The following is a 26,205-nucleotide window of genomic DNA, read 5'->3' on the forward strand; positions in this document are numbered from 1 at the left end:
ACCATAGTTAACCCCTGCTTGGTTAAGAGAGCAAGCAATTACTGCAAAAAATTCCTCTTCTCTGCCTTCCACAAACAGCACACACACAAAAAAATTGCTCTGAAGGGATCTACACAATACATCAACATCTGTGCTGTACCTAGAGCTGTTAAAATAATTGTGATGACAGGTGTCTAGGTACCACTTTCTTAATGGTTTTCAATATCCATTGATTTATTGTTGTGGCTTTCCTTCCCCCCTTTTACATCCTTGGCTTTATGAAGGATCCGAGGAACAGATTTTGCACTAGAGGCTGATTCTTTATTCCAGTACTGAAAAGAACTAATAAAAATAATCACTTGGCTTTTAAGCAGAAAGCTTCCATTTACAGTATTTCACCCTTACCCCCCTCCCCACTTCCAAGCCCCTTGTTATCTAACATAATGGTTAGAATACATTTCCGTCTCTCCCCTTAATAATTTCATGCATTAACATCCTCTTTACACACCGCACACACACACACGCACACACACGCACGCACACACACACACACAGAGCAAAAGGAAAAAAAGGCAGCAGAAATCTCAGCTGTACTTCTAGCCCTTTTAAAAAGTTTGCTCTCTAAATTGGAATGAGGTCAGATTTGGAGCTTCTCATTGCACGCGGAGATTATTATTGCATCGGGTTCCAAGCCAATGGGAAGGCCGGGGGCGGGGCTTGGCACGAGGAAGCGTTAGTTACAGCGGCTGATTGGCCGTGGCCAAGACTGTGAAAGGATAAAGAGGCGCGAGGCGGAATTGGGGTCTGCTCTAAGCTGCAGCAAGAGAAACTGTGTGAGGGGAAGAGGCCTGCTTCGCTCCCGGGTCTCTAGTTCTTGCACGCTCTTTAAGAGTCTGCATTAGAGGAACTCTGCCATCACCAGCTCCCTTCTTGCAGAAGGGAGGGGGGAACATACATTTATTCATGCCAGTCTGTTGCACGAAGGCTTTTTGGCTTCCTACCTTGCAACAAAATAATTGCACAAACTCCTTAGCGCCGATTCCGCCCACAGAGAGTCCTGGAGCCAGAGTCTTTTTTGATTTGCATTGTAGGGAAGGGACTAAGTGATAGAGACTATGTCGCTTTCCTGAGCTCCCGAGAGCGCTCGTGAACTGGAACCAACTGCTTCAGGGGAAGAGAGAGAGAGAGAGAGAGAAAGAGAGAGAGAGAGAGAGAGGGAAAAAAAAAAAAAAAAAAAGACTTGCCTGGGAGGCGGCGAGAAACTTGCATTGGAAGCTTCGGCAGCCAGCGTTCAAGAAACTCCTCCACTTAGCACGGTCTCCAGACTCGGAGCCGAGGGACGGCGCAAACTGCGGCGCGGTGAGAGCGAGAGAGCGAGAGCGAGAGCGAGCAGCAGAGGGAGGGAGAGCAGAGCCTCTCCAGCCTGGGAACTATAACTCCTCTGCAGGAGGCAGCGCGCTCCTTCCCCGCATCTCCTGGGGACACTTCTCCCCGCGCCCGGCGCCGGCCCGGCCAGGAGCGGAGGGGCCCGCACGGCCGCCGCGCGCGTCCTCCCGCTCGGCGTGTGCTGCGCCCGGGGAGCCGGGAGGGCCCGGCGATCGCGCCGCGGCCGCCGCGAGGGTGTGAGCGCGCGTGGGCGCCCGCCGAGCCGGGGCCATGGTGCAGCAAACCAACAACGCCGAGAACACGGAAGCGCTGCTGGCCGGCGAGAGCTCGGACTCGGGCGCCGGCCTGGAGCTGGGCATCGCGTCCTCCCCCACGCCCGGCTCCACCGCCTCCACGGGCGGCAAGGCCGACGACCCGAGCTGGTGCAAGACGCCGAGCGGCCACATCAAGCGGCCCATGAACGCCTTCATGGTGTGGTCGCAGATCGAGCGGCGCAAGATCATGGAGCAGTCGCCCGACATGCACAACGCCGAGATCTCCAAGCGGCTGGGCAAGCGCTGGAAGCTGCTCAAGGACAGCGACAAGATCCCGTTCATCCGGGAGGCGGAGCGGCTGCGCCTCAAGCACATGGCTGACTACCCCGACTACAAGTACCGGCCGAGGAAGAAGGTGAAGTCCGGCAACGCCAACGCGGGCGCGGGCGCGGCGGCCGCCGCCGCCTCCAAGCCCGGGGAGAAGGGCGACAAGGTCGGGGGCGGCGGCGGCGGCGGCAGCGGCGGCGGCGGCGGCGCGGGGGGAGGAGGCGGCGGCGCGAGCGGCGGCGGCGCCAACTCCAAACCCGCGCAGAAAAAGAGCTGCGGCTCCAAGGCGGCGGGCGGCGCGGGCGGCGGGGGCGGCAAGCCGCACGCCAAGCTCGTCCTGGCGGGCGGGAAGGCGGCGGCCGCGGGCGCCGCGGCGTCCTCGTCGTTCGCGGCCGAGCAGCAGGCGGGGGCCGCGGCCCTGCTGCCCCTGGGCGCCGCCGCCGCCGACCACCACTCGCTGTACAAGGCGCGGACTCCCAGCGCGGCGGCCGCGGCCTCGGCCTCCACCTCCGCCGCCGCCGCCGCCGCCCCGGCCGGCCTCGCGGCGCCCGGCAAGCACCTGGCCGACAAGAAGGTGAAGCGCGTGTACCTGTTCGGCGGCCTGGGCGCCGCGTCCCCGTCGCCCGTGGGCGGCGTGGGCGCGGGCGCGGGCGCGGGAGCGGGCGCGGGCGCCGACCCCAGCGACCCCCTGGGCCTGTACGAGGAGGGGGCCGCGGGCTGCTCGCCCGACGCGCCGAGCCTGAGCGGCCGCAGCAGCGCCGCCTCCTCGCCCGCCGCCGGCCGCTCGCCCGCCGACCACCGCAGCTACGCCAGCCTGCGCGCCGCCTCGCCCGCCCCGTCCAGCGCGCCCTCGCACGCGTCCTCGTCCCACTCGTCCTCGTCCTCGTCCTCGGGCTCCTCGTCCTCCGACGACGAGTTCGAAGACGACCTGCTCGACCTGAACCCCAGCTCGAACTTTGAGAGCATGTCCCTGGGCAGTTTCAGCTCGTCGTCGGCGCTGGACCGGGACCTGGACTTTAACTTCGAGCCCGGCTCCGGCTCGCACTTCGAGTTCCCGGACTACTGCACGCCCGAGGTGAGCGAGATGATCTCGGGAGACTGGCTCGAGTCCAGCATCTCCAACCTGGTCTTCACCTACTGACGGGCGCGCGCGCGCGGGCCGGGGGCCGGGGGCCGCGGGCCGGGGGGCGGGGGGCGGGCGAGGAGGAGGAAGGAGGAGAAAAATTAAGAAGAGCGCGAGAGAAGTGGACACAGGACGAGTTGGAAGAGAAAAAGGGAACGGGAAAAAATTAAAAAGGAAAAGGAAAAAAAAAAAAAAAGAGAGAGAGAGAAAAGTGAGCAGGGCCGGCGCGGCCGCCCGAGAGCGGAGCGCGGCGGCGTTTCGGGGACCCGCGCTCCCATCCCCCACCCGCCCGGCCGCCGGGGCGCGGGGGGAGGGGGGCGACCTTTTATTGTTGTTCGTGATGTCGTTGTTGATGGCAAAAAAGCTACTCGGAGTTTCCTCCCCTTGGCCCGAAGAGACCCCCCCCCCCGCCCCCCCGACTCCCCACTTCCAGCGACCTTCCGGACTTGTCTGCTGCACCCCCAGCAAGAAGCCGACTCGGTCGTCCTTTTTTTTTCTAGAGACTGAAGGAATCTCGCCCCTTTCTCATCGCCCCCAGTCCCCCACCCCCCACTTTGCTGTTTTTTTATTTTATCTCATTTCTTGGCCAAGAGAGGAGGGAAAAAAAAAAAAAAGAAAAGAAAAGAAAAGAGCCCCAGCGCGCCCCCGCCTGCCCCCCCCCCTCCCCGTGAAGAAGACCCGAGGCTCCGGGCGTGGAGTTGGACCCGCGGCGGATACGGGGCGGGGGGGGGGGGGGTCCGCGCGGGCCGGAGCGCCGGGCCCGAGACTCCACGCTGGCGGGTTCCCGTTTTGGTTTTTTTTTTTTTTTTTTCTTTTTTTGCTCCTGTTTCCCTTTCTTTTTTTTTCTCCCCCCCTCTTTCTTTCCTCCTTCCTTTTTTGATTTTTCCTTGCCCCCGCCCGCAGCCGGAGGAGGAGGAGGAGGAGGAGGAGGAGGAGATGCGGGGCGCCCGGAGAGCCCCCGGCGGGGAGCCCGGCGAGGGGCGCGCGCGGGCGGGGCGGGGCGCAGGGGGCAGGGCGGGGGGCGGCGGAGGAACTGGGACGGATTTGCACGTTCTGGGGCAGGTGGCGCGTCCCGCCGGCCCCCGCCCCGCCCCGCCCCGGCCCGGCCCGGCCCGCCCCGCGCGTCCCCGACATCCGAGCGGTGGGACGCGGCCCGCGGGGGCGCAGAAGCGCGGACTGGGCTGTGGCCGCGGCGCCCGGGGGCGGGTCGGGCCGGGTCGGGCCGGGCCGGGCCGGGCCGGGGCGGGGAGAGAGGTTTCGGGCGGTGGGGGGGGAAAAAAGAGGTTTTTTTTCTTCTCTTAAAATCGGAATCGTGATGGTGTTGGATTATTTCACTGGTGGGGTTAATATAGCATGTTATCCTGTCTATCTTTTAAAGATTTCTGTATAAGACTGTTGAGCAGTTTTTAAAATAGTGTAGGATAATATAAAAAAGCAGATAGATGGCGCTATGTTTGATTCCTACAACAAAATTATCACCAGCTTTTTTTCATTCTTAACTCTTTAAAGGATTCAAACGCAACTCAAATCTGTGCTGGACTTTAAGAAAAAAAAAAAACCACAATTCAGGACCAAATTTTTTCTCAGTGTGTATGTGTTTATTCCTTATAGGTGTAAATGAGAAGACGTGTTTTTTTCCCTCACCGATGCTTCATCCTCGTATTTTTTTTTCCTTGTAAATGTAATCAGATGCCATTTTATATGTGGACGTATTTATACTGGCCAAACATTTGTTTTTTCTTATTTTGTCCCTTTTTTATTTTAACCTTTCGTTGGCTTTCTTTTCTTTTTTACTTCCTTTATTTCTTCCTTCCTTTTTTTTTTCTTTTTTTTTCTTCTTTTTTTTCTTTCTTGCTTTCTTTTTCTTTTTCTTTCTTTTTTTCTTTTTTTTTTTTTTTTTGGTAGTTTGTTGTTACCCACGCCATTTTACGTCTCCTTCACTGAAGGGCTAGAGTTTTAACTTTTAATTTTTTATATTTAAATGTAGACTTTTGACACTTTTAAAAAACAAAAAAAGACAAGAGAGATGAAAACGTTTGATTATTTTCTCAGTGTATTTTTGTAAAAAATATATAAAGGGGGTGTTAATCGGTGTAAATCGCTGTTTGGATTTCCTGATTTTATAATAGGGCGGCTGGTTAATATCTCACACAGTTTAAAGAATCAGCCCCTAATTTCTCCATGTTTACACTTCAATCTGCAGGCTTCTTAAAGTGACAGTATCCCTTAAACCTGCCACCAGTGTCCACCTTCAACCCCAGTCTTACAAAAAAAGGGGAGGAGAATTAGCCAAACACTGTACGCTTTTAAGAAAAGACAAAATTTTTAAGTAAAATACCGTTCTGTCCAGAGGCTTTAAAACTGGTGCATTTACAGCAAAAAGGGATCCTGTAGCTTTAACTTGTAAACCACATCTTTTTTGCACTTTTTTTATAAGCAAAAACGTGCCGTTTAAACCACTGGATCTATCTAAATGCCGATTTGAGTTCGCGACACTATGTACTGCGTTTTTCATTCTTGTATTTGACTATTTAATCCTTTCTACTTGTCGCTAAATATAATTGTTTTAGTCTTATGGCATGATGATAGCATATGTGTTCAGGTTTATAGCTGTTGTGTTTAAAGATTGAAAAAAGTGGAAAACATCTTTGTACATTTAAGTCTGTATTATAATAAGCAAAAAGATTGTGTGTATGTATGTTTAATATAACATGACAGGCACTAGGACGTCTGCCTTTTTAAGGCAGTTCCGTTAAGGGTTTTTGTTTTTAAACTTTTTTTTGCCATCCATCCTGTGCAATATGCCGTGTAGAATATTTGTCTTAAAATTCAAGGCCACAAAAACAATGTTTTGGGGGAAAGAAAAAAAAAGAAAAAAAATCATGCCAGCTAATCATGTCAAGTTCACTGCCTGTCAGATTGTTGATATATACCTTCTGTAAATAACTTTTTTTGAGAAGGAAATAAAATCAGCTGGAACTGAACCCTAAATCTCGACTTTTGTCATTATTATGCTCAAAGCCTAAGGGTGGGAGGGCCCCTCTCGGGTAGAAGCCACCCCATCCGCCTTAGCTCTGAAACGAGTAACTCCTCCGGGGGCAGCCTGTTAAATGCTATTTTACTGAGGAATATGAAGTTCCTCTGGGCCAGATTTGGCCTGCCCTGACCCCGAAATGACGGCGTCAGCTGAATATGTGTCAACTCTACATGCTTTCTAGGAATTTTCTGAGTTTGCCACATTTAAATAAATGCCCTTTGTCTTAAAATTTTAAGAACAGTGGGGGAAGGGCGGTGCGGATCAGATTCTTTACAGATGAAAACTGATGTGTATTTTTAACCTTCTGTTCCTAAAGCTCCTTCACTTCCCAAGTTACCACCTGGCAGTGGCTAGAATCGCTTCACACACGGATGAAGATCAAATAAGCCTGTTACGTTATCTATTAATATATTGTGAGAGGACGAAGCCATCACTACTTTAAAAATGGGAAAGTTGCATAAATTTTTCCCTCCAAAGCAAAGAGGTTCTTCACATGGTGCTCAAAATCTCCCATTCTGTGCTATGCCCATTTTGTGGGTTATTAAACGTAAGAGAAATGCAACAATAGGGATGTCCTGGAGAAGTTGGCTCCCTGAGGGCTGAGAGGAAATCCAGCCCTCCCCCCTTGGATCTGTGAATAGCACGCATTCAGCTAGTGGAGATTTATACTTTTTATATGCATCTGGCACAGCAGTATTATTGAGACCTGTTTGCAAGGAGTAAAAAAAAAAAAAAAAAACCATTAGTCCTTGGTTTGGAACCTGCAACTTGCTAAATAGCAGTATTTCCTTTCTGCTTTGGGAGTTAACTATTGCCATTAACAAAACCCATCCAGGCTTCCAAACGTTTGTTAATTAAAAATGTGTGCTTTGTGTGTCTTCGAGTTCTTTAGCACCGGAGAGAAGGGGTTAATGAGCAGAAAGTGTTTGGAAATAACCCTTTAACCGTCAGGATTGAAGGGAGTATCCTTCATCCCAGGAGATTCTTGGAGACTAGTACAAAACAAGCATTTTTATTTTACTTTTTGTGTGTGTGTGTGTCCAGTGAAGAGCAGTAATGCCTACCTCCAAAGTAGTCTAACTGTTGTGTTACAATATAATTTCACCTTTAAAAAATGATTATAGCTACTAGTTTACAATTTTTTCTTGTATTTTGCTAATACGATTTTAATTGCATTTGTGTTCTGCAATTTTAAGACCTCATTTTTTTAGGAAGAACTTAAGATACCATGGCATCTTGAGTCTCTTCAAAAGCTTTTGCAGAAGGAGGGAGGACTCCTTTTTTATAAAGTGCTTGAATTTAATTTTTGTTCACTGTAGTTACGATAATGTGCTAGTTTTAGTTTTTTTCAGATCCAAAATATCAAAACCTTGACCTTAAAATGAAGCATATGTGATGCACTTTTTTTACATTCTATTTTGTAGGGTTCTCCTTCCAGAGCTATGTATTTCCCCTTCATGTTCCATGTAAGGGCAGATGCTTTGAGTATTTTCTTTACGAATTTTGATAATGTTCCTTTAAAAATAAAGGCTCAAATGTGTATGTCTTCCTAGCAGGTGATAGAGTAAATGTAAGAAACATTTTTGTACCTTCCTCTGAAGCAGTTCTCATTCATAAGGGATACTACCGCGTTGGGTGGGTGGTACAAGGCATAATAAGCCTGAGAAACCAAACAGTTTAGTATGGCCTTTTCTTTCAGGAAAGTTGGATGAACAGAATACGCTTCAGATTTTAAGACTATCAAACCATTTTTCTTTAAATCCACTGCTTCTGGCCCTTTGGCTCCAACAGAAATGTGAATCAGTAATAGACTTGCTGATGCAAGTTTTGTCACTTCCTAGCTGAGTACCTGTAAGTGCCAAGAAAAAAACACAGAGCATGTAAGCTGATCCGGTAGGCTGAATGCCTAAAATGGCTTCTTGGATTTGTGATCCAACTTCTCTGGGGACTGGGGATGAGGGTGCTGGAGACATTAAAGGGATTCTGAAGAAAGTGAAAGCAAAGGGTTGGAGAGTGGACAGCAACAGAAGTTACTAAGTATTTCCTGTATTTATAGGGTGCTCGTGAATTAGAAACTGTGGTTTGGGGAATGCTAAGGGTCAGAATGCTTAGTCATAAATTTAGAACAATTTAAGGATCCCAAGGAAGCATTGGAAAGATCCCTATGTCCAGGAGAACTAAATTCTGCTAGAAATACAAATCCATCTTACCTATTTGGATTTCTCAGAGTGGAAGGTTGGTATATGCTTTATTCTCCTTGTGATTTTGTTTTATGCCCTTTCTCTTATCATTTGAGGCCCACAAACTGCTTTTTTAAACCATATTTGCTAACATCTATCCTTACCCCTCCTGTCCATCCTGGGAAATTATCTCCATATTCATTTCTAGGTGTTTACTCTCCCTGTCTTTGAGAAACTAAAAAGAGGGTGGAAGGAGGAAGCATCTGTAGGCATCTGCCTGGTGTTTTCAGACTCTCCTAAAAATCTACCAGATAACCCTTCTATCCAGGATAGAATGCAAAATTCACATGCTGCTGCTTAAGGCTCTGCTCAGAATGGTTTTAGCCTGCCTTTCCAGTTCTCCAGAACTCCCAAGAGAGCCAAACTGGTCTCTCCATTAGACTGGGATATTTGGAGGACTGAAACCAGGCCTTAAATACTTCTGGTATCCCCAAATGTGCCTGGTTGGTTGCATAGAATAAATGTTTTACTTATTGACTTTACATTTACATTGTTTCAATGGGGGTCTTAAGAGCTTCCAAAATGCTTTTGCATATTAGCCTGCTTGCTATAGCAGCTGTGGTAAGGGTCCTGGGATTTAGGGAACACCAGGCTCAGAATTCTAGCTTAGGGACTCTAATCAAATTTCTCAGCCTCTTTACACCTCAGTATTCTAAACTGTTAAACAGGAAGAAGACTTTATAACATATAAAGCCATTGTGAATGTGGAGCAAAATTACATATGCAGAATTCCTGCTGTAATGCCTAGCCTACTGTGTGGGCTCATTAAATGCTAGTTCCTTACCTTCTGGGTGGTTATATTAAAAAAAAAAATGTAGCACATGTACAAGCCTACTACAGTGCTGGCAACATACAAGACCCTAAGTTCGGGATCCCTGGGTGGCTCAGCGGTTTGGCACCTCCCTTCAGCCCAGGGCCTGATCCTGGAGACCCGGGATCGAGTCCACGTCGGGCTCCCTGCATGGAGCCTGCTTCTCCCTTTGCCTGTGTCTCTGCCTCTCTCTCTCTCTGTCTCTCATGAATAAAAAAATAAAATCTTAAAAAAAAAAAAGACCCTAAGTTCTTAAAAATATATCCCCCAGAATCAGTGTCTTCCAGTCTGATACATGAACCCCTTCATCAGATTTACCTGGAAATTCTTGTTAAGGGCAGAGATTATAAAGATGATCAGACTCGGGTGGGTCCCTAACACATACCCCCCATATATTTCCACTAAATATGAGTTTGAGAATCCTTGACCCCCATCCCTGCGAGGATGGTATTTTAGCTTCTTCTCCCAATAAATATGCAGCAAGGGATTATCACTCCCTTTTGTTAGATGGAAAAATTGAGTTCTGAGTAGTTCAGTGACTGCTCTGAGGTCCTGAGGTCAGAAGTGAGAGACAGGGCATGGGAACTCCTTGAGTCAATAGTTCTGGTGTCCATACTAGACGTCGTCTCCATTTCAGTAACAGAGAAAACAGACTTTAGCCAAGGCCTTAGGCCTGTGAGCCAGGATTCGTCAGCCCTGCAATTTGCTATGCACTTCCCAAGGATGTCCTCCTACCATCCTGGTTGAAAGAGCAAGAGCAAGTGATGATGAGCTAGTTTGAATATCTGCGTATATTCCAGTTCAACAAATGTGCTCAATGAAAGATGAACTCAGGGACTGAGGTTTGGAAGGAGTAACAGACAGAGGAGAGAAAGGTATAAAATACAGTGAGTGAAATTTCTGTGTGGTTGCCTAAAAGGCAGAGAAATTCCAGCTAGTGAGAAAATTGGAAATTATTCAGAGGAAGGCACTCGGCCTGTAGAGAGAGGGCTACAAGCTACCCATTATATCCTAATGAGATTGACCGTTGGCTACAGTTAACTTGAAGGGTTTTATGGTTTCCTGCATGTGTTGTTTTCCTTCTCGATGTTAAAAAGAAGAAGAAGAAGAAGAAAAAAGCCTCGCATCACCAAGCGGTATTTCCCTGGGGGCTGTTTGACGGGGGCGCTGCATGTTGGCTTGTACCTTAGTTAACAATGCACCTCCGTACATGGGTGTCAGTGGGTACAGGTGATGATAAATTTCACCCATTTTATTTTCTTCCGACACTTTCAATTCAAGGCAATTGGTTTATGGAGGACTGCCAAACAGGCCTAAGTCAAGTCATAGCAGGAAGATTCACGTAGGGCCTTCCTCTAACCCTGCACATTCTTTGTCGAAGGACAAAGTTGTAGCTCATCTGTGTGCCAAGACACAGAACTGCTTTGCATCACACATTTAAGGCATGCAAGTGATATTCCATGTGTGGTGGCGTTTTGTTTTTTTAAGGGTAGAACATAAGAATCAAATGAAACATCATCATCATGTAGCCTGCTTGGTTCCTTAGATATTTTCCCCAAAACATAATTCCTTGGACCAGTTTCTAAAGACAACGAATGTGCCGTTTCCTGACACAATCTACAGTTGAAAGACAGGAGGCACATGAAAACACTATTATCCTTGGTCGGTGCTTGGGGTAGCGAATGCCCAGCAGTGCAGCGCGATGACTGGCTCAAGTGTATGGTGCATGTAACTGCTTTTCTGAGAGCCAAGCAGCCAAGTCTTGTTTAACAATCAATTAGCTCCAGCTGCAGATGTGGTTAATTGCCATTTTCCTACCAGTGCTTGTCCTAACTTCCCCAGCTCCAACACCTAAAACCTGTGAAAATACCTCTTCTGGAACTCCTGACCTTCATCGTGGCCTCTGCTTTTTCCTCTCCTAATTCCCACACTCTCTATGATATGGCCCCTTTATCTCTCTTGTTTGCCAATCCCCTGAAACACTGAATAATTTATTTGAAGTTCCTGGGAAGTTGTGGGACTTTCGTCTAAAAACACATTGCACTTTGTTCTTACCCCTGGCAGGAGTAGATCCAGAAGCCTGTCTTTGAAAGAAGGGATGCTAAATACATTTGAGGACTTGCTAACTGTTTTATTTTGGGGGTGAGCACCCCGTGAATCCAAAAATTGGAGGAAAGAAAAAAAAAAAAACGGGTGGAGGGAGGAGGTGTTGCTGAAGGTGAAAAGTACCTTGCATTTCCCCAGTTGGGTCCCCAGAAGACAATTCCCAAAATCACCTCTCAAGATGTTAACAGGCGTGCTGTGAACACATACCTTGTAGGCGAGTAGGTTAAAATATATTGGTTAGGAAATTTCCAATTTTTATAGTTATAACAATGGCAAACATTATAAAATAGCAAACATTTCTTGAGCAGCTCCCAGAAGTGAAATTGCTGGGTCCTAGGGCCATAAAAACATAGGCTTATGATGGTTTTTGCATCCTGGAGCTGGTTAGTGTAAAGTGGGTGTTGGGGATAAAAATTGGTGATAGGTCGAAGTGAACTAAGATGAAAAATTAAACAAACTTAAAAAAAAATGTAGGGGCACCTGGGAGCCTCAGTGGTTGAGCATCTGTCTTTGGCTCAGGTCGAGATCCCCGGGTCCTGGGATCCAGTCCTGCATCAGGCTCCCTGCAGGGAGCCTGCTTCTCTCTCTACCTGTGTCTCTGCCTCTCTCTCGCTGTTCTCTCATGAATAAATAAATTTAAAAATCTTAAATAAATAAATAAATAAAAATCTTAAAAGAAAAAAGCCACCAAACTTTGAAACAATCCTTTCCTCCACCCCCAGAGAGGGTGGATAGATGACTGTAACGTGTAAACAGGGATATCTATAAATCATTCTGAGATTATTTTTCTGTCACAAGTCTCTGATAATCACATACATGATTTAAAAAACTCAACAATCAGAGAAACAGCCTTGATCCCCACTTCATGGTGCCAGTGGGTAGGGACTCTAGTACTACTGAAATGAGGACAGAGATCACCTCTCTTCGGTGTTTTTCTCCTGCCATTAGAACTCACCAGGCTGATTATCATTACTGTGTTATTGGCTTTGCTCTTGCTAGGCTCTGTATCTGCAAGAAACAGAGGCTGACTCAAGTAACCTCAAATCATGGGGCTTTATTTCAAAGAAACACATGACTCTAAGGGAACTAGAAATTTCATGAGAGTTCTGGAAGAAATATAATTTAAAGTCCATGGCTCAGGGGCGCCTGGGTGGTTCAGTGGTTGAGCGTCTGCCTTGGCTCAGGGCTTGATCCTGGAGACCCGGAATCGAGTCCCGCATCGGGCTCCCTGCATGGAGCCTGTTTCTCCTCCCTCTGCCTGAATCTCTGCCTCTCTCTGTGTCTATCATGAATAAATAAATAAAATCTTAAAAAAATAAGTCAATGGCTCTTGTGAGCACTGTTAATTGGTTGCCTAATTTAGCATCAAGAAGGTGCAGATATTAATACTAATCAGGTATGCTCTAGTTTTCCTGTGTCTTGACTTTCTCCTAATACCAAATTCTTCATTCTTTTTTTCCAAATAATATCCTCAAATTCCCTTTTAAAACAGAACTTTGAGGGACGCCTGGTGGCTTAGTGGTTGAGCATCTCCCTTAGGCTCAGATAATGATCCCAGAGTCCCAGGATCGAGTCTCACATCGAGCTCCCTGCAGGGAGCCTGCTTCTCCCTCTGCCTATGTCTGTGCCTCTTCGTGTGTATCTCATGATTAAATTAACAAAATCTTTAAAACATAAATAAATAAAATAGAATTTTGCATGCTTCGTTATCTCACCCCTCTATTTTTGCCTTTGCTCCTGGGCTCTGAAAGCCTTCATACTTTGTCTCACATCCTTTCTTTGTCCTCTCTGTACTCCACGAGAGTAAGCCCAAGGTCCATGGAGCATCTAGCCTTCCTCTTCTACCATCCACACTATTCCCACTCAAAACAAGTTTGGTTTCTATGTATTCCATATATTAGGTCTTTTTTCCGTAGCCCTAATTTTGGCATGGAGGCTTCAGGATACAAACAGCAAGATAAATACAGCAGGATTAAGCATATCACATTCTTAAAAAAAATAAGATTTATTTATTCATTTGAGAGAGAGAGAGAGACCATGGGGGAGGGAGCAGAGGGAGAAGTAGACTCTTTCACTGAACACGGAGCCCCACATGGGGCTTGATCCCAGGACCGCAAGATCATGACCCGAGCCAAAGTCAGGTGCTTAACTGACTGAGCTACCCAGTGCCCCAGTATACCACATTCTTAAAGAGAGTGCCCAACGTTGTGGGCCAGAGCTCCTACTGTAATCATCCAGAGAAGAATTAAGAAAATGTAATCAATACTCTCCTTCTCAGCCCAAGTCCAACTAAGCAGGAGACTAGAAAAAAGGAAGGAAAGGAATCCAAGAGTCTTGAGACATCCCTGTGGGGAGCACAGCAGATCCTCACCTCATTCCAAAGCCAAGTGATGGGAAGGTTCTGAGGGATTCTCCAAGGGATTAGGATACCTGTAAGAAGTGGGATTGGCATTCTGTTTGGTCATGTGCTTAGGCAGCTGAGTTGAAATCAGCACAAAGAGACAAAGCTCTATGGCAGCGGCCAGTTACATAAAGGAATATTTATATTGTTCCCTTGCTCCATCCCCCAACATACTGGAGGAACTAAGTTTTGAAGTGGCATGAGAAGAAAGCATTTTTCCATTTCAAGCTACTCAAATTGACTGCAGAGAAGAGGAGAGGACATTTAAGTCAAGCCTGAGGATGAATTTTAAAACTATGAACTTTTAATTTTTTTAACATTTTATTTTTAAGTAATCTCTATGCCCAACATGGGGCTCAAACTCATGACCTCAAGATCAAGAGTCACATGCTCTACTGACTTAGCCAGCCAGGCACCCTGAAAATTGTATGGACTTTTTTTTTTTTTTTTAAAGATTTATGTATTTATTTTAGAGAGCAAGCACAAGCAGGGGGAGGGGCAGAGGGAGAGAGAATCCTCATGTAGATCCCGTGCGGAGCATGGAACCCAATGCGAGGCTCAATCCCAGGATTCTTAGATCATGACCTAAACCAAAATCAAGAGTTAGCTGCTTAAACGACTGGGTCACCCAGGTGTCCTTGTATAGACTTTTTAATACTTGGAAGTGATCAGAAAGTTATGGACTCATACCACAATGTCATTAGGCACCCTATTTTGTTTTCTTCTTGCACTATGACACCACAATCTTATCACATTATGCTGGTGGAACATCCATGTGGCAAATTGGTAAAAGATATTTGGGGATGGGCATAACACTCCTTTATATATAAGTAAGAAAGGCAGTTCATCCCATCTAGTCCTCATAAAGCCCAAACTTACTACTCCCTTTCTTTCTCCTTTAAACAGATGTACTCAAAGAAAATCACACATAAACATGCAACCAGAACAGTTCCTCTTTCATCTATTTTACATAAAAATTTTGCTTAAAAAAATGAAAAAGAAAACACACTTTGGGATATGATATAGAGTCAGTGATCAAAGAAATATTTTTTAAGTGGGCTCCATGCCCGGCATGGAGCCCAGTGCAGGGCTTGAACTCATGACCCTGAGATCAAAACCTGAGCTGAGATCAAGAGTCAGACCTGCAACTGGCTGAGCCACCCAGGCATGCCATGATCATAGAATTTTTAACTTTTTAGATTACAAAGAAACTTTAGAGGCTGTTTGACCCATTTCACTAGACTAATCCTACCAAATCCCCCAACTCTCACATAATCCTAGAAAGCAGTGGTCTACACTCCCAAATTAACTATTATTATCCAAATTGTTATTAAAATCCCTGACCCCACAAAATAAAATAAAGCCCAGTGTCTTTCCATTAGAACTACTCTCAGGTTGGTATTAGAAGAACATCAATATGATTGAAACTTTTTAATTAAGTGATTCTCTGCCTCTTAAACTAGACATATTTGCAGTTTTTTTTTTTTTAAGATTTATTTATTACAGAGACAGGGGGAGGGGCAGAGGACGAGGGAGAAAGAGAATCCTCAAGCAGACTCCCAGCCCCAAGATCACAACCTGAGGCGAAATGTGGAGTCAGATGCCCAGCCCACTGAGCCACCCAGACACCCCTAGACATATTTACGTTTTATTTTTTTTTAATTTTATTTCTTTATTTATGATAGAAAGAGAGAGAGAGAGGCAGAAACATAGGCAGAGGAAGAAGCAGGCTCCCTGCAGGGAGCCCAATGAGGGACTCAATCACAGACCCTGGGATTATGACTGAGCTGAAGGCAGATGCTCAGCCACTGAGCCACTCAGGCATCCCCATATTTATATTTTAAAAACAGGATGTTAGTTAAGTTCAATAAAGCTGTCCACTTGTAAAAGGGTGGGTAATTTGACAAAGTGAAGTGAAAACATTCAGGAAACTCAAGGGGACATCTTTAGCTGTAGGTTATTAATTGGCTGTCATTTTGGAAGGCTCACTGGCGGCGGCAGGGCCCTTGGGGATCTCCCGATAATTTTCCCTTCCACTTCCAAACCCACATGTTCTCTAAAAGAGTGGGAGGGTGTTACGGTCAATGTTCCAATGTCACAGATACCTACTATGTCCGAATACCTTTACCTACTATATTTAAATGTATATTACTAACAAGATTGGCTCAAAGAATTTCTTAATAACCCATAAGCATTTTATGGATGAAACCTAGCCCTAAATATTTATGGAAAATCCAAGATATTCCCATTTTCTCCAGGCCCGCTTGTAAGGAGGCAGACATTTGCAGACTCGGACTGCCAAATTGTTTTCCTTTTTGGCTACTGTGAGCAGAGGCCATAAAAACAACTGTGGAACATTTAGATAAACCTGACAAAAGATCATTGAAACTATCCATTTCTAGGTGTCCCTACCCTAAGTGGTGGGTGCCCACTGTGGTTCCCTAACCTGTTCCTACTCCTCATACAGACGGGAAGGCCCTCCTCAGAAAGCATTTCCCACCCCTTGATTCCTGCTTGGTTCACTCCCCTGGGAAGCAGCTCGTTTCTCTCTCCTATCTCTATGACATCTCTGATGCCAGTTGGTCCATCTGGAAGTAATATTACCCAAGCGTTTATACCCGGAGCCCAGCTCTCCACAAGTGACTGCATGTTTCCTGAAACCAACCATTGGCAGCTGTTACTAGGCATTTTCTGCTTTTTAGATACCTATAATTACACCAATTATGCCAATCATTGATGTTTATAAAGGATTTAAAATTTTATACACCCAGAAGATTCTATCAGAAAGCAGCATCTGAGGCAGAGTGACACCCCACAGAGGGGCCTACTTGGCCATTGCAATTGCTGCTGAGAGTCCCTTAAATTGAGCGTCAGCAGAGTGAGTGAGGCTCTTATGAGCCTATACGTCTTAGGCAAGTTAATCCTGTCACTGGAATAAAATTCTGTCTGGTTAAGACTGCAGAACTCAATCTAACTTTTATTTTTGAAAGAAGAAACAATGTCCCCATTAATGAATTAGGGTTTTGACCTAAAACTTTCTGAATGGCAGCATGAGGATGAGATGGTGGACACACATGTCCCAGTCTCCACTCCTAGCTACAGTAAGAGGTCGGACTGGTCAACATGCTGACCCAGAAAGCGAGGAGTGATCCTGGCAGGCCAGGGGGACCATATGAGAGCCAGGAGCAAAAGGAAAACTTGGTTAATACTGACCCTGGGGATGCCTGGGTGGCTCAGGGGTTAAGCGTCTGCCTTTGACTCCTGGAGGCCCAGGAACAAGTCCCACATTGGGCTCCCAGCATGGAGCCTGCTTCTCCCTCTGCCCATGTCTCTGCTTCTCTCTGTCTGCATCTCTCATAAATAAAAAAATAAGATCTTTAAAAAAAAAAAAAAACTGACCCTGTCTTTATTTTAAAAATTTGGTACTTTGCGGCACCTGGCTGGCTCAGTCAGGAGAGTGCAGGTCTCTTGATCGTGGGGTCATGGGTTCAAGTCCTGAGCTGGCTGTGGAGCTTACTTAAAATAAAACAAAATAAAATAAAATAAAAATTGGGGATCCCTGGGTGGCTCGGCGGTTTAACACCTGCCTTCGGCCCAGGGCATGATCCTGGAGTCCCGGGATCGAGTCCCACGTCAGGCTTCCTGCGTGGAGCCTTCTTCTCCCTCTGCCTGTGTCTCTGTTTCTCTCTCTCTGTATCTCTCATGAATAAATAAATAAATAAATAAATAAATAAATAAATAAATCTTAAAATAAAATAAAAATGTGTTAATCTGTTCGTTGTGGATTTTTTGGCTTTAATTTTGTCTTATTATATTGCATTAAGGTACTATTTATCTTGATTATTCACGGCTTGGCTCCCCCTTCAGTTTCGTGCATGGGTAAGTCCCTCGCTTGTCTCCTCCTAACCCCTGCCCTGGGTTCCCGAGTGCAGGCTTGGTGTCGGACGTGCTGGCTGGGTGGAATGGCCTTAATTCCGAGTCTCTTCCATATGCCTGCGTTTTATGTATTTGCCACTTGCCTAGCAGCCCGCTGGATGGAATTTCACTCTCTCTCGTAGAGTTCTTAAAACATTGGAACAATTGTCCTTAATTGTTAGTGTGTATAAGAATTGTCTGGGGTGCTTGTTAAAAAGGCAGAATTCCAGTCCTCGTGCCCAGAAATTGGGATTTACCGTGCTGAAGTGGGATTTGGATCTCTGCCTACCTGGGCTTTTAGATAAAAAGTTTCTGATGCAGGTGGTTTACAGACCACACTTGTTTAGAGGGCTCGATTTCAGAGGAGAGTTCTATTTTGTGTGTGATCCTCTGTTCCATCAGGGGCAAAAGGGATCACTGCCACATATGGAACAGCCACCAAAAAAGTAGCAATAACTATGTTACTCTCCAAGCCAGCCTATAAGGAAAGGAGGCCTAGTGCCAGAAACTTCCGCTGCAGTATGCCACAGCAATCCCCAGCAGGTAGGATTTGCTGATAATTTGGCAGACGTTAAATAAAACAACACATGTGTACACATTTGATATCTAAAAGCAGCTCACAAATGTAAGGAGTTATTGTTACTACATTTATTCGGGCCTTTTAGAGGCGCTTAAGAGGTTCCACAGAACATTACATTCCTTTGTAAATCTCCATTCAGCCAAATTTTCTTAATTTAATAGGATTATCCCCTTATGGAATGCCTTCACAGTGTTTCTCAAATTGAGGTCTGAGGACCACCTATTTATCAGGCGGTGCACAGCTGGTACAGTGACTTTTCCTGAAAACGTTATCTGGAGCTCCCCCGAAATGCTTCTTCACAGCCTTGAGGCACCTGTGGTAAGTCCTGGCTTTATCTAGATCAAGATGGGAGGAACTCGGGAGCAGAGGCTGATGCTGCCGGTTACTGTGGGCAGACTCTGGGTTTGCACCCAGTGTCTGTGGGACGTCATTCTCACGGAGCTGGGGGGCAGAATGTGAATTCGGGAAGTAGGACACCAGGAACAGAGCACCTAACCACTCTGGGACAGCCAGTGCCTCGGCAGGCTGTGCTTCTGGAAGCCCAAGGCTGTTGCTCTGCAGGGTCACCTTCCCCCTTAGCTTGTTGGGATAATAAGCTTCTTCCCTGGGCGGTCTATCAGGTGAACCTACATCTCTGCTCTCTACTGGACACTTGGTATTTATGAAAGGCCTTTGCAGACCGAGGATCTCCACCACTTACCATGAAGCCTCCATGTGCTTGGTGAGTCCAGAACCTTCCTGAAGTCACCCCATCTTCTTGGAGGTTGGCCACACTGCTGCTGTGTCTCTGAGCTGCCTGCCCTCTGAGATGAGGACTTGCTCTCACGTGGCTGCTGAGCCTCAACATCCTTACCTGATGCTCCGGGGACCCACCATTATCCCATAGTGACTTTGGCTGGTGTAGAATGATTATGATTTTATGTCTTCAGCGGTACCTAAGCATTGACCTGTCCAACTCAATGCCAGGCTCACTGGCCCACGCTGGCAGGGAGGGAGGCATGCTCCATGTTTCGGATTCCCTGTGATCTATCTGGAACAAGATTGCCCCAGGACAGCTGGTTAGGTGAGTCCCACGGTGAGGGAAAAGGAAAGAAGTCCTTCCTGTGAAAGGCAGGGAGAAGTTTCAGCTCTAGCCCCTGCAGACTCTGCCATAGAAAAGAGAGGGGGGCTTCTAGTTCTCAGGATTTCTGCTTTACTTCTTCAGCAGATGGAGGCCTTTTTCATCTCCTGACTTTTTTCTTTTCTGGGGAAGTGGGGAGCAGGGAGTGCCGGGGCCAGGAAGAGAAGCAGGGGGGAGGGGTGGAGAGAGAACCAAGCCTGGGAATTATCAGAAAGGGGGGGATGATTTTTAAAATTTTATGTTTGAGACATAAGAGGATGAAGTTAAAAGGCAAACCTAGTTTCCCTGTCCACATTCTCTAGACACACACACACACACACACAATCACACACAGTCACACACACTCCCGCACTCACTTATGCAATCCCTTATGGCATACTGTTTCTACTGCTGTTCTCCTGTTGCATTGCCAGAAAAGGAAGGTGATATTTTGAAAGACATTTGATCCATCTAATGGAAGAGGAAGAAAACAGGGAGATGAGATCAGGGGGATTTCTGGGAAAGAAAGTGTGAAACACAAGGGACAAAGGAGTGAGTCATGAGGCCAGAAGCAATTGTGAGAGACCATCTGGCTCAGTGCTTCCCAATTTTTGAAAAGATATTTGTAAATCTTAGGGCCCCTGGCTGGCTCAGTTAGGAGAGCTTGCCAACTCTTGATCTCAGGGTTGTAAGTTCGAGCCCCATGTTGGGTGTAGAGGTTACTTAAGAATAAAATCTTTAATTAAAAAGAGAGATTTGTAAATATTTAAATTGGATGACAGAAGTAAGTAAACAAATAGAATTGCTTGATAGTTACCTGTTTGGCTGCATTAGGGAGGTCAGGCCAGGGAGTGGGGGGAGGGGCCATGTGTCTCACAAAATGACCTAAGAGAGAGGCTGCAGGGGAAGGGAGGGGGTGTGAGAGCGATTTCCCTGCCGGATAATGGGTGAGAGGCCTTTGATGAGTGCCCATTCCTGTTTCCTTCCTGTTTGGAACAGCTGCTGTGGCTTATCCTGTGGCCCTGAGAGAGATCCCAAGAGCACCATGGAGGTGCTGGCCTGGACCCATGACGTGGTGAACTATGAAACCAGTTCCAGAACAGCACCACTGACCTTGCTGCATGGGGAAGACAAATCCACATTGACCAGGTCATTCTTAGTCTGTTGCTTGTAAACAAAAATCTTACCTGATACAGATAGGGAAGCCCATTTTCATGCACACACGTATTGCTTGGTCTGCTCTGTGGCAAATGGAATTACTATTAATTTGTTCCAACCACCGTCACCACCACTAATGGCATCCACATTTACTGAGCCCTTTATAAACTTGTGCTTTATAGTTTCATTTAAAATTGGCCCTTCCAGATACTTATTATTAGCCCCATTTTGTAGATAAGAAAATCAAGTCCAGAAACGTTCAGTCATTTGCCCCAGGTGTAATAAGAAGTAGAATTGACCTATGCAATGTGAATTCTTTTCCACTGAGTCTAGATAGACATTTTTTTTCTAGATAGACATTTAAAGTACAGCATGTAGGGCCTCTGGCTGGCTCAGTCAGTGGTGCTTGTGACTCTTTATCTCAAGATTGTGAGTTTGAGCCCCTTGTTGGGTGTAGAGATTACTTAGAAATTTAATTTAACTTAATTTAATTAAAAAAAAAAAGGCAACTGGATGGCTCAGTGAGTTGAGCATCAAACTCTTGATTTGGCTCAGGTCTTGATTTCAGGGTCTTAAGTCCAAGCCTCGTGTTGGGCTCCAGGCTGGGCATCGAGCTTACTTTATAAATAGTAAATAAGCAAACACATAAACAAAAATAAAGTACAGCATAGGTTTTAAGGCAATTTTTGAAAACTGGTAAGCTACGTGTCTTGTTCATACATAATAGCATTCATTTGACCATCGTATTTACATGGATTGATACATCTATTTTCACATTATTTTGAATAGCAATTTATTAGAATTAATTTGCAAGATTTCCCAATACCTGGAGTAATAAAGATTGCCAAGAGTCGGGGTGGCTCAGTGGTTGAGCATCTGCCTTTGGCTCAGGTCATGATCCCAGGGACCTGGGATTGAGTCTCCCTCTGCCTATGTTCCGTTTCTCATGAATAAATAAGTAAAATCTTAAAAAAAAAAAAAAAAAAAAAAAGATTGCACGTGATGTCACAAAAGTGATGTCACAAAAGAAAAGGCACTTCTGAAGGATTATCAAATTTTAGGTTTGGAACAGACGTGGAGAATGTCACATGCAATGTGCTGAAGTCTGAATTTACCTTAAATATGATTTTTACATTGACCAGATTGTAGCTTTTTTGTTGCTGTTGTTAAGAAACCAGCATGTAGTGATTTTATAAATTTAATCTGGCTCCAAGTGTTTGCTGATTTATTTTCTCTGATCACAGTGAAAATTCTTGAACGTTTCTAGAACTTAATGTAAAGCACTTCGGTCTGTGGTTGATCTTGCTCCTTTTCTTCCCTCTTGGAAAAAGAAGAATGTTGGTCCTTTTGTGCCAACTGCCATGATTGCTGGAGATGCCCAAGGATGGTCCTTCTGTCCTCTGGATGCCGGGATGCTGGGAGGTAGTCCCTCCGAGATGACCTTGGGGAGACCCGGAGCCTTGGCTGCTCTCAGCCAACATGCACTTGGCTTTCCGGAGTAGGCTCCTGATGGTTAAAATGGAAACAAAATGGAAATGAAAATGTTCTGTGTTTTCTCTAGACCAGGGAGAGGGCCTGTACCTTTCCTCCTGTGCTTCATTTCTGAGCCACAGCCCTTTCAGCTTTGAGGAATATGCTTCAGAGGCCTTTGGGCATAAAACTTTGTGAATCTCTTTCAGGTCCCTGGTTGTGTCCCGGCTTTCATCTCTCGCTCCTGCCCTTTCACGTCTGAGCACACCCAGAAGGCTTTGCAGGCGGCTTGCTTGTGGCTGACTTCACCTTTTCTTCCCTCGAGAAAGTTCTAATAATACAATCACAAGTGATTCCAATTTTGAGAGTCCTCTGTTCTCTTGTGCTATTTCTCAGGTTTGAATCTCTGGCCATCCAATTTTACCTATCTTCAGACATCCTGAAATCTGCTTTCCTCATCTCTAAAAGAGTATTGTTGGACTCTATTTAGCTTTTCTTTCTCTGTGGGATAATAATGATTCTGTGGGTCTCTTTCCCACGGTTTCTTGTTATTTCCACTGTACTAAAGAATTCTTTTCTTGACAAGAGGAAGTCCAGAAAGAGCATCCAAATCCTACTTTAGAAATTCTAATTTAAAAAAAAAAAAAAAAAAAAAGAAATTCTAATTTATTCAAATTCCAGTGTAGCAGGGAAATTCAATTATTTCAAAATTAATTAAAATCTCTAAACAAAAGAAAAAAACTTTAAAAAAATCTTTTTTTTTTTTTTTTAAAAAAGATTTTATGAGAAGGAGAGGGAACATGAGCAGGGGGAAGGGCAGAGGGAGAGGGAAAAGCAGACTCCCCACTGAGCAGGGAGCCTGAGATGGGGCTGGATCCTAGGACCCCAAGATCTTGACCTGGGCCCAAATGATTGAGGCACCCAGGCATCCCAGGACTTAGCTTTAATGGAATTCCGGTAGTAGATGTGGGATGGTGTTCTAGGTTTTTGCTAATCATATTCCACATACAGAAACTGTGTTACTGGTTTGAGTTAACAATAACTTTTGTGCACACAAGCCCAGCTTGAACCTGATGCTACAGCAAACCCATTTTACGGATGAGCCTGTTGGTACATGAAAGTGAATAGACCATGAAAGCTGTAATTAAGGAAAGGGTATGTACAAGCACTTAGCTTATTTAATTGCCAACTAAATGAAAGTGCTTGAAAAAAGTTTAAACTGTGTCATTGGCACAAAGCCTTTAGCAAATAAGAGTTGTGGACGTTCTTTGTTTCATTCAGGAAATTCCATGAGATGAGAGCTTTCTCCTGGCTTCCATTCCCACATCTCCAGGGACCCACCTCTCACCTTGCCGGCCAATGTCATCTTTGTTGTTCACTCCATTGTGTGCTATTTGACCTTTATCTGACTGGCCCTCCAGGAAGTATTCTGTGTTGTCCTTGAAGTGTCTCCTCCCTTGGCTTCTGTGATATCAGATTCTCCTAGGTGTCCATTGGGCCATGTTAGCTTCTCATGGGCTCTTCTGCTGCTGACCATACCTTAAACACTGGTGATCTGTGCCTCTCTCTTCTCACTGCCCCCCACAACCTCTGCTGTGAAGTAAGAGCATCCAACCCACATGGCCTTATTCACTTCCATGGCTTTAAAAATGATATGCGAACTGTTGGCTTCCAGAATCTGGGTGTAAGTGCCCTGGACTCTCTCCTGCAATCCAGACCTACTAAGCAGGTCCGTGTGGGTGTCTCACATTGATATCAGACTCATGTGTCTAAATATGAACTCCTAGGCTTCCTCTCAAGACTGTTCTTTCTTGAGTGGCAGGGTCTGGGGAAGGGGCAGCAGGCACTACGTCCAGCCAGGAAGGTAGCAAGAAGGCGCACCCGAAGCAGCCCAAGAAGCAGGCTAAGGAGATGGACAAGGAAGATAAATCATTCCAACAGAAACAGAAAGAGGAGCAGAAGACACTCGACAAGCTAAAAGCGAAGGCAGAGGGGAAGGGCCCCCTGGTCGCAGGTGGAATTAAGACATTTGGCAAGAAGTAAGCTGTTCCTTGTGCTGGAGGTGATGGTGATCCTTAATTCCATTCCTGTTTAAACATCTGGATTCCCTGTCATTGCGTCTATTGCCACTTACAGCTAGAATGAAGTGTTGTCTTAGGGTCTGTTGTACATTTAAGAATAAACTTTTGGGGACGCCTGGGTGGCTCAGTGGTTAAGTGTCTGCCTTCAGCCCAGGGTGTGATCCTGGGGCCCCGGGATCGAGTCCCACTTTGGGCTCCCTACATGGAGCCTGCTTCTCCCTCGCCTGTGTCTCTGCCTCGTTCTCGTTCTCTCTCTCTCTCGAATAAATAAATAAATACTCTTAAAAGAATAAACTTTTGTAGGGTGCCTGGGTGGCTCATTCAGTTGAGCATCTGGCTTCGGCTAAGGGTCCTGGGTTGGAGCCGCTGTCAAGCTCCTCACTCAGCAGAGAGTCTGCTTCTCCCTCTCTCCCCACCTTATCTCTCATGCTCTCTCTCTCTCTTGCTCTCTCTCTCAAATAAATAAATAATATTTTAAAAACAAGTAAACTTTTGTAAAAAAAATCATTTAAAAACCCCCCAAAACAATACCCCCCTGCTCTTTCTCTACCACTCATTTTGATGAATGACACTACTGTCAACCCACTGGTACAGCTCCCTTTTTTTTTAGTTTATTTTTTTTTAAGTAATCCCTACACCTGACATGGAGCTCAAACTCACAACCCCAAGATCAAAATTCACATGCTGTACTGAGCACGCCAGCCAGGTGTAACTCCTGGAAGAAGGATTCTAGATTCCTTCTTCAGCTTTCCTTCACTCTACCCAGTGATGTACCATGTTTTCCCCAGCCTGCCTTCTTGAAGACTCTGGAATTTCCCTACCCTCTCCTAATGCACCTATGGCCGCTACTGTCATCAGGCACCTATTGCTTTCCAGTCCTGGACGTTGTGGGAGCCTTTGGACTGGGTCCTGTCCTGTGTCGTCTTTCTTCCATCTCTACATCACACTGTGTCTAGCACCATCTATTTAACCTATAAACCCAATCATTTCACTCCTCTGCTTGAAGTCTCTTCATGCCTCCCTGAATCAGGAAGATTCAAATGCTGTAGCAGGTTTACAGGACTCTTGGAAACTGGGCCCACTTAGCTCCCTGATCCAATTTTATTACCACCCCTCCTTCCTCATTTAGCCTCAACCTCTACATTCTAAGTTCTAGCAATGTTAACGTATCTTCGGTTACCAGAATATACAAGACTTTCTCACCTTGGTGCTTCTGGTATTTGGTCTCCTGGCTTCCTGATACCCCCTTTCTGTAATCCTTCACGGGGCTAACACTCTTTCCTTGGGAGAAACCCCACCCCAGTCTGGTTTAGGCCACCTCTGATGTGAGCCCTATCACTCTGTCACTGTCAGAGCCCTTATTTTCATGGTCATCTTTCCTACTCACCAGAAAATCTCTGAGGGAGCCACTCTGTCTTATTGATTCTAAGTGCTGCACCCTGAAGAAGCCATTGGTTAATGTGTACCCAGTGAATGAAGCATAAATGAGGCAACTAGTTATAACAGAAAATAAGTTTAGTTATTTTTTCAAGAAAAGGGAGAAAAAAATTAAAGAGATTTACAAATGGCTTTTTTGAGGTCATATTCTGGTAGGGAATATGGATATTTTGATTGCAGTAAAAACAGTATTTTCCTTTTTTTGTTTGAAGGCCTGTCCTTGAGATGATATAACTTAGATGTCAGTGGGAAACAGACAGCAAGCCAAGGCTCCTCTGGTTGGTTGCTCTCAGGTGAGTTACTTAAACTTTAGGAATTCATTTTCCTCATCTGCAGAATGAGGGTTGTGTTTGCCTAGAAATGTGTTGTGAAACTTTAAGTCAGACACTTTTTTTTTTTTTAAGATTTTATTTACTCATGAAAGACAGAGAGGCAGAAACACAGGCAGAGGGAGAAGCGGGCTCCCTGTGGAGAGCTTGATGTAGAACTTGATCCCAGGACCCCGGAATCGTGACATGAGCCGAAGGCAGATGCTCAACCACTGAGCCACCCAGGTGGAGCATAGGATTCTGGTGATGAGTTCCAGTCCCATGTTGGGTGTGGCGCCTACTTCAAAAAAACAATAAAATAAAAGTATCTGGATATAGTAAGTGTTGAGAATATATCGATTAGCTTTCTATTCTCTGAATAGCTTAAAGGTTAACAGATAATGCCATTTTCAAATGAGGGAAACACACATTTGGCCTTCAGATAATATGGATTATAGAAACTAAATACCTAAAAATTTGGTCTATTTGTTCA

General features: G+C 45.7%; 1 protein-coding gene across 1 annotated transcript; it reads left to right on the forward strand.

Moving 5' to 3' along the window:
- Positions 1 to 731: 731 nt before the first annotated feature.
- Positions 732 to 3,305, forward strand: SOX4 (SRY-box transcription factor 4). Its single transcript, XM_038584267.1, has one exon. It carries the CDS (start codon positions 1,636 to 1,638, stop codon positions 3,085 to 3,087), a length of 1,452 nt encoding a protein of 483 aa, XP_038440195.1. The 5' UTR covers positions 732 to 1,635; the 3' UTR covers positions 3,088 to 3,305.
- The last annotated feature ends 22,900 nt before the right edge of the window (positions 3,306 to 26,205 follow it).

Source organism: Canis lupus, chromosome 35, assembly GCF_011100685.1.
Source record: "Canis lupus familiaris isolate Mischka breed German Shepherd chromosome 35, alternate assembly UU_Cfam_GSD_1.0, whole genome shotgun sequence".
NCBI classification, from domain to species: Eukaryota; Metazoa; Chordata; class Mammalia; order Carnivora; family Canidae; genus Canis; species Canis lupus.

Bases quoted from the DNA above. Each gene is read 5' to 3' on its own strand.
- SOX4 (XM_038584267.1), top strand. From the start codon at position 1,636: ATGGTGCAGCAAACCAACAACGCCGAGAACACGGAAGCGCTGCTGGCC.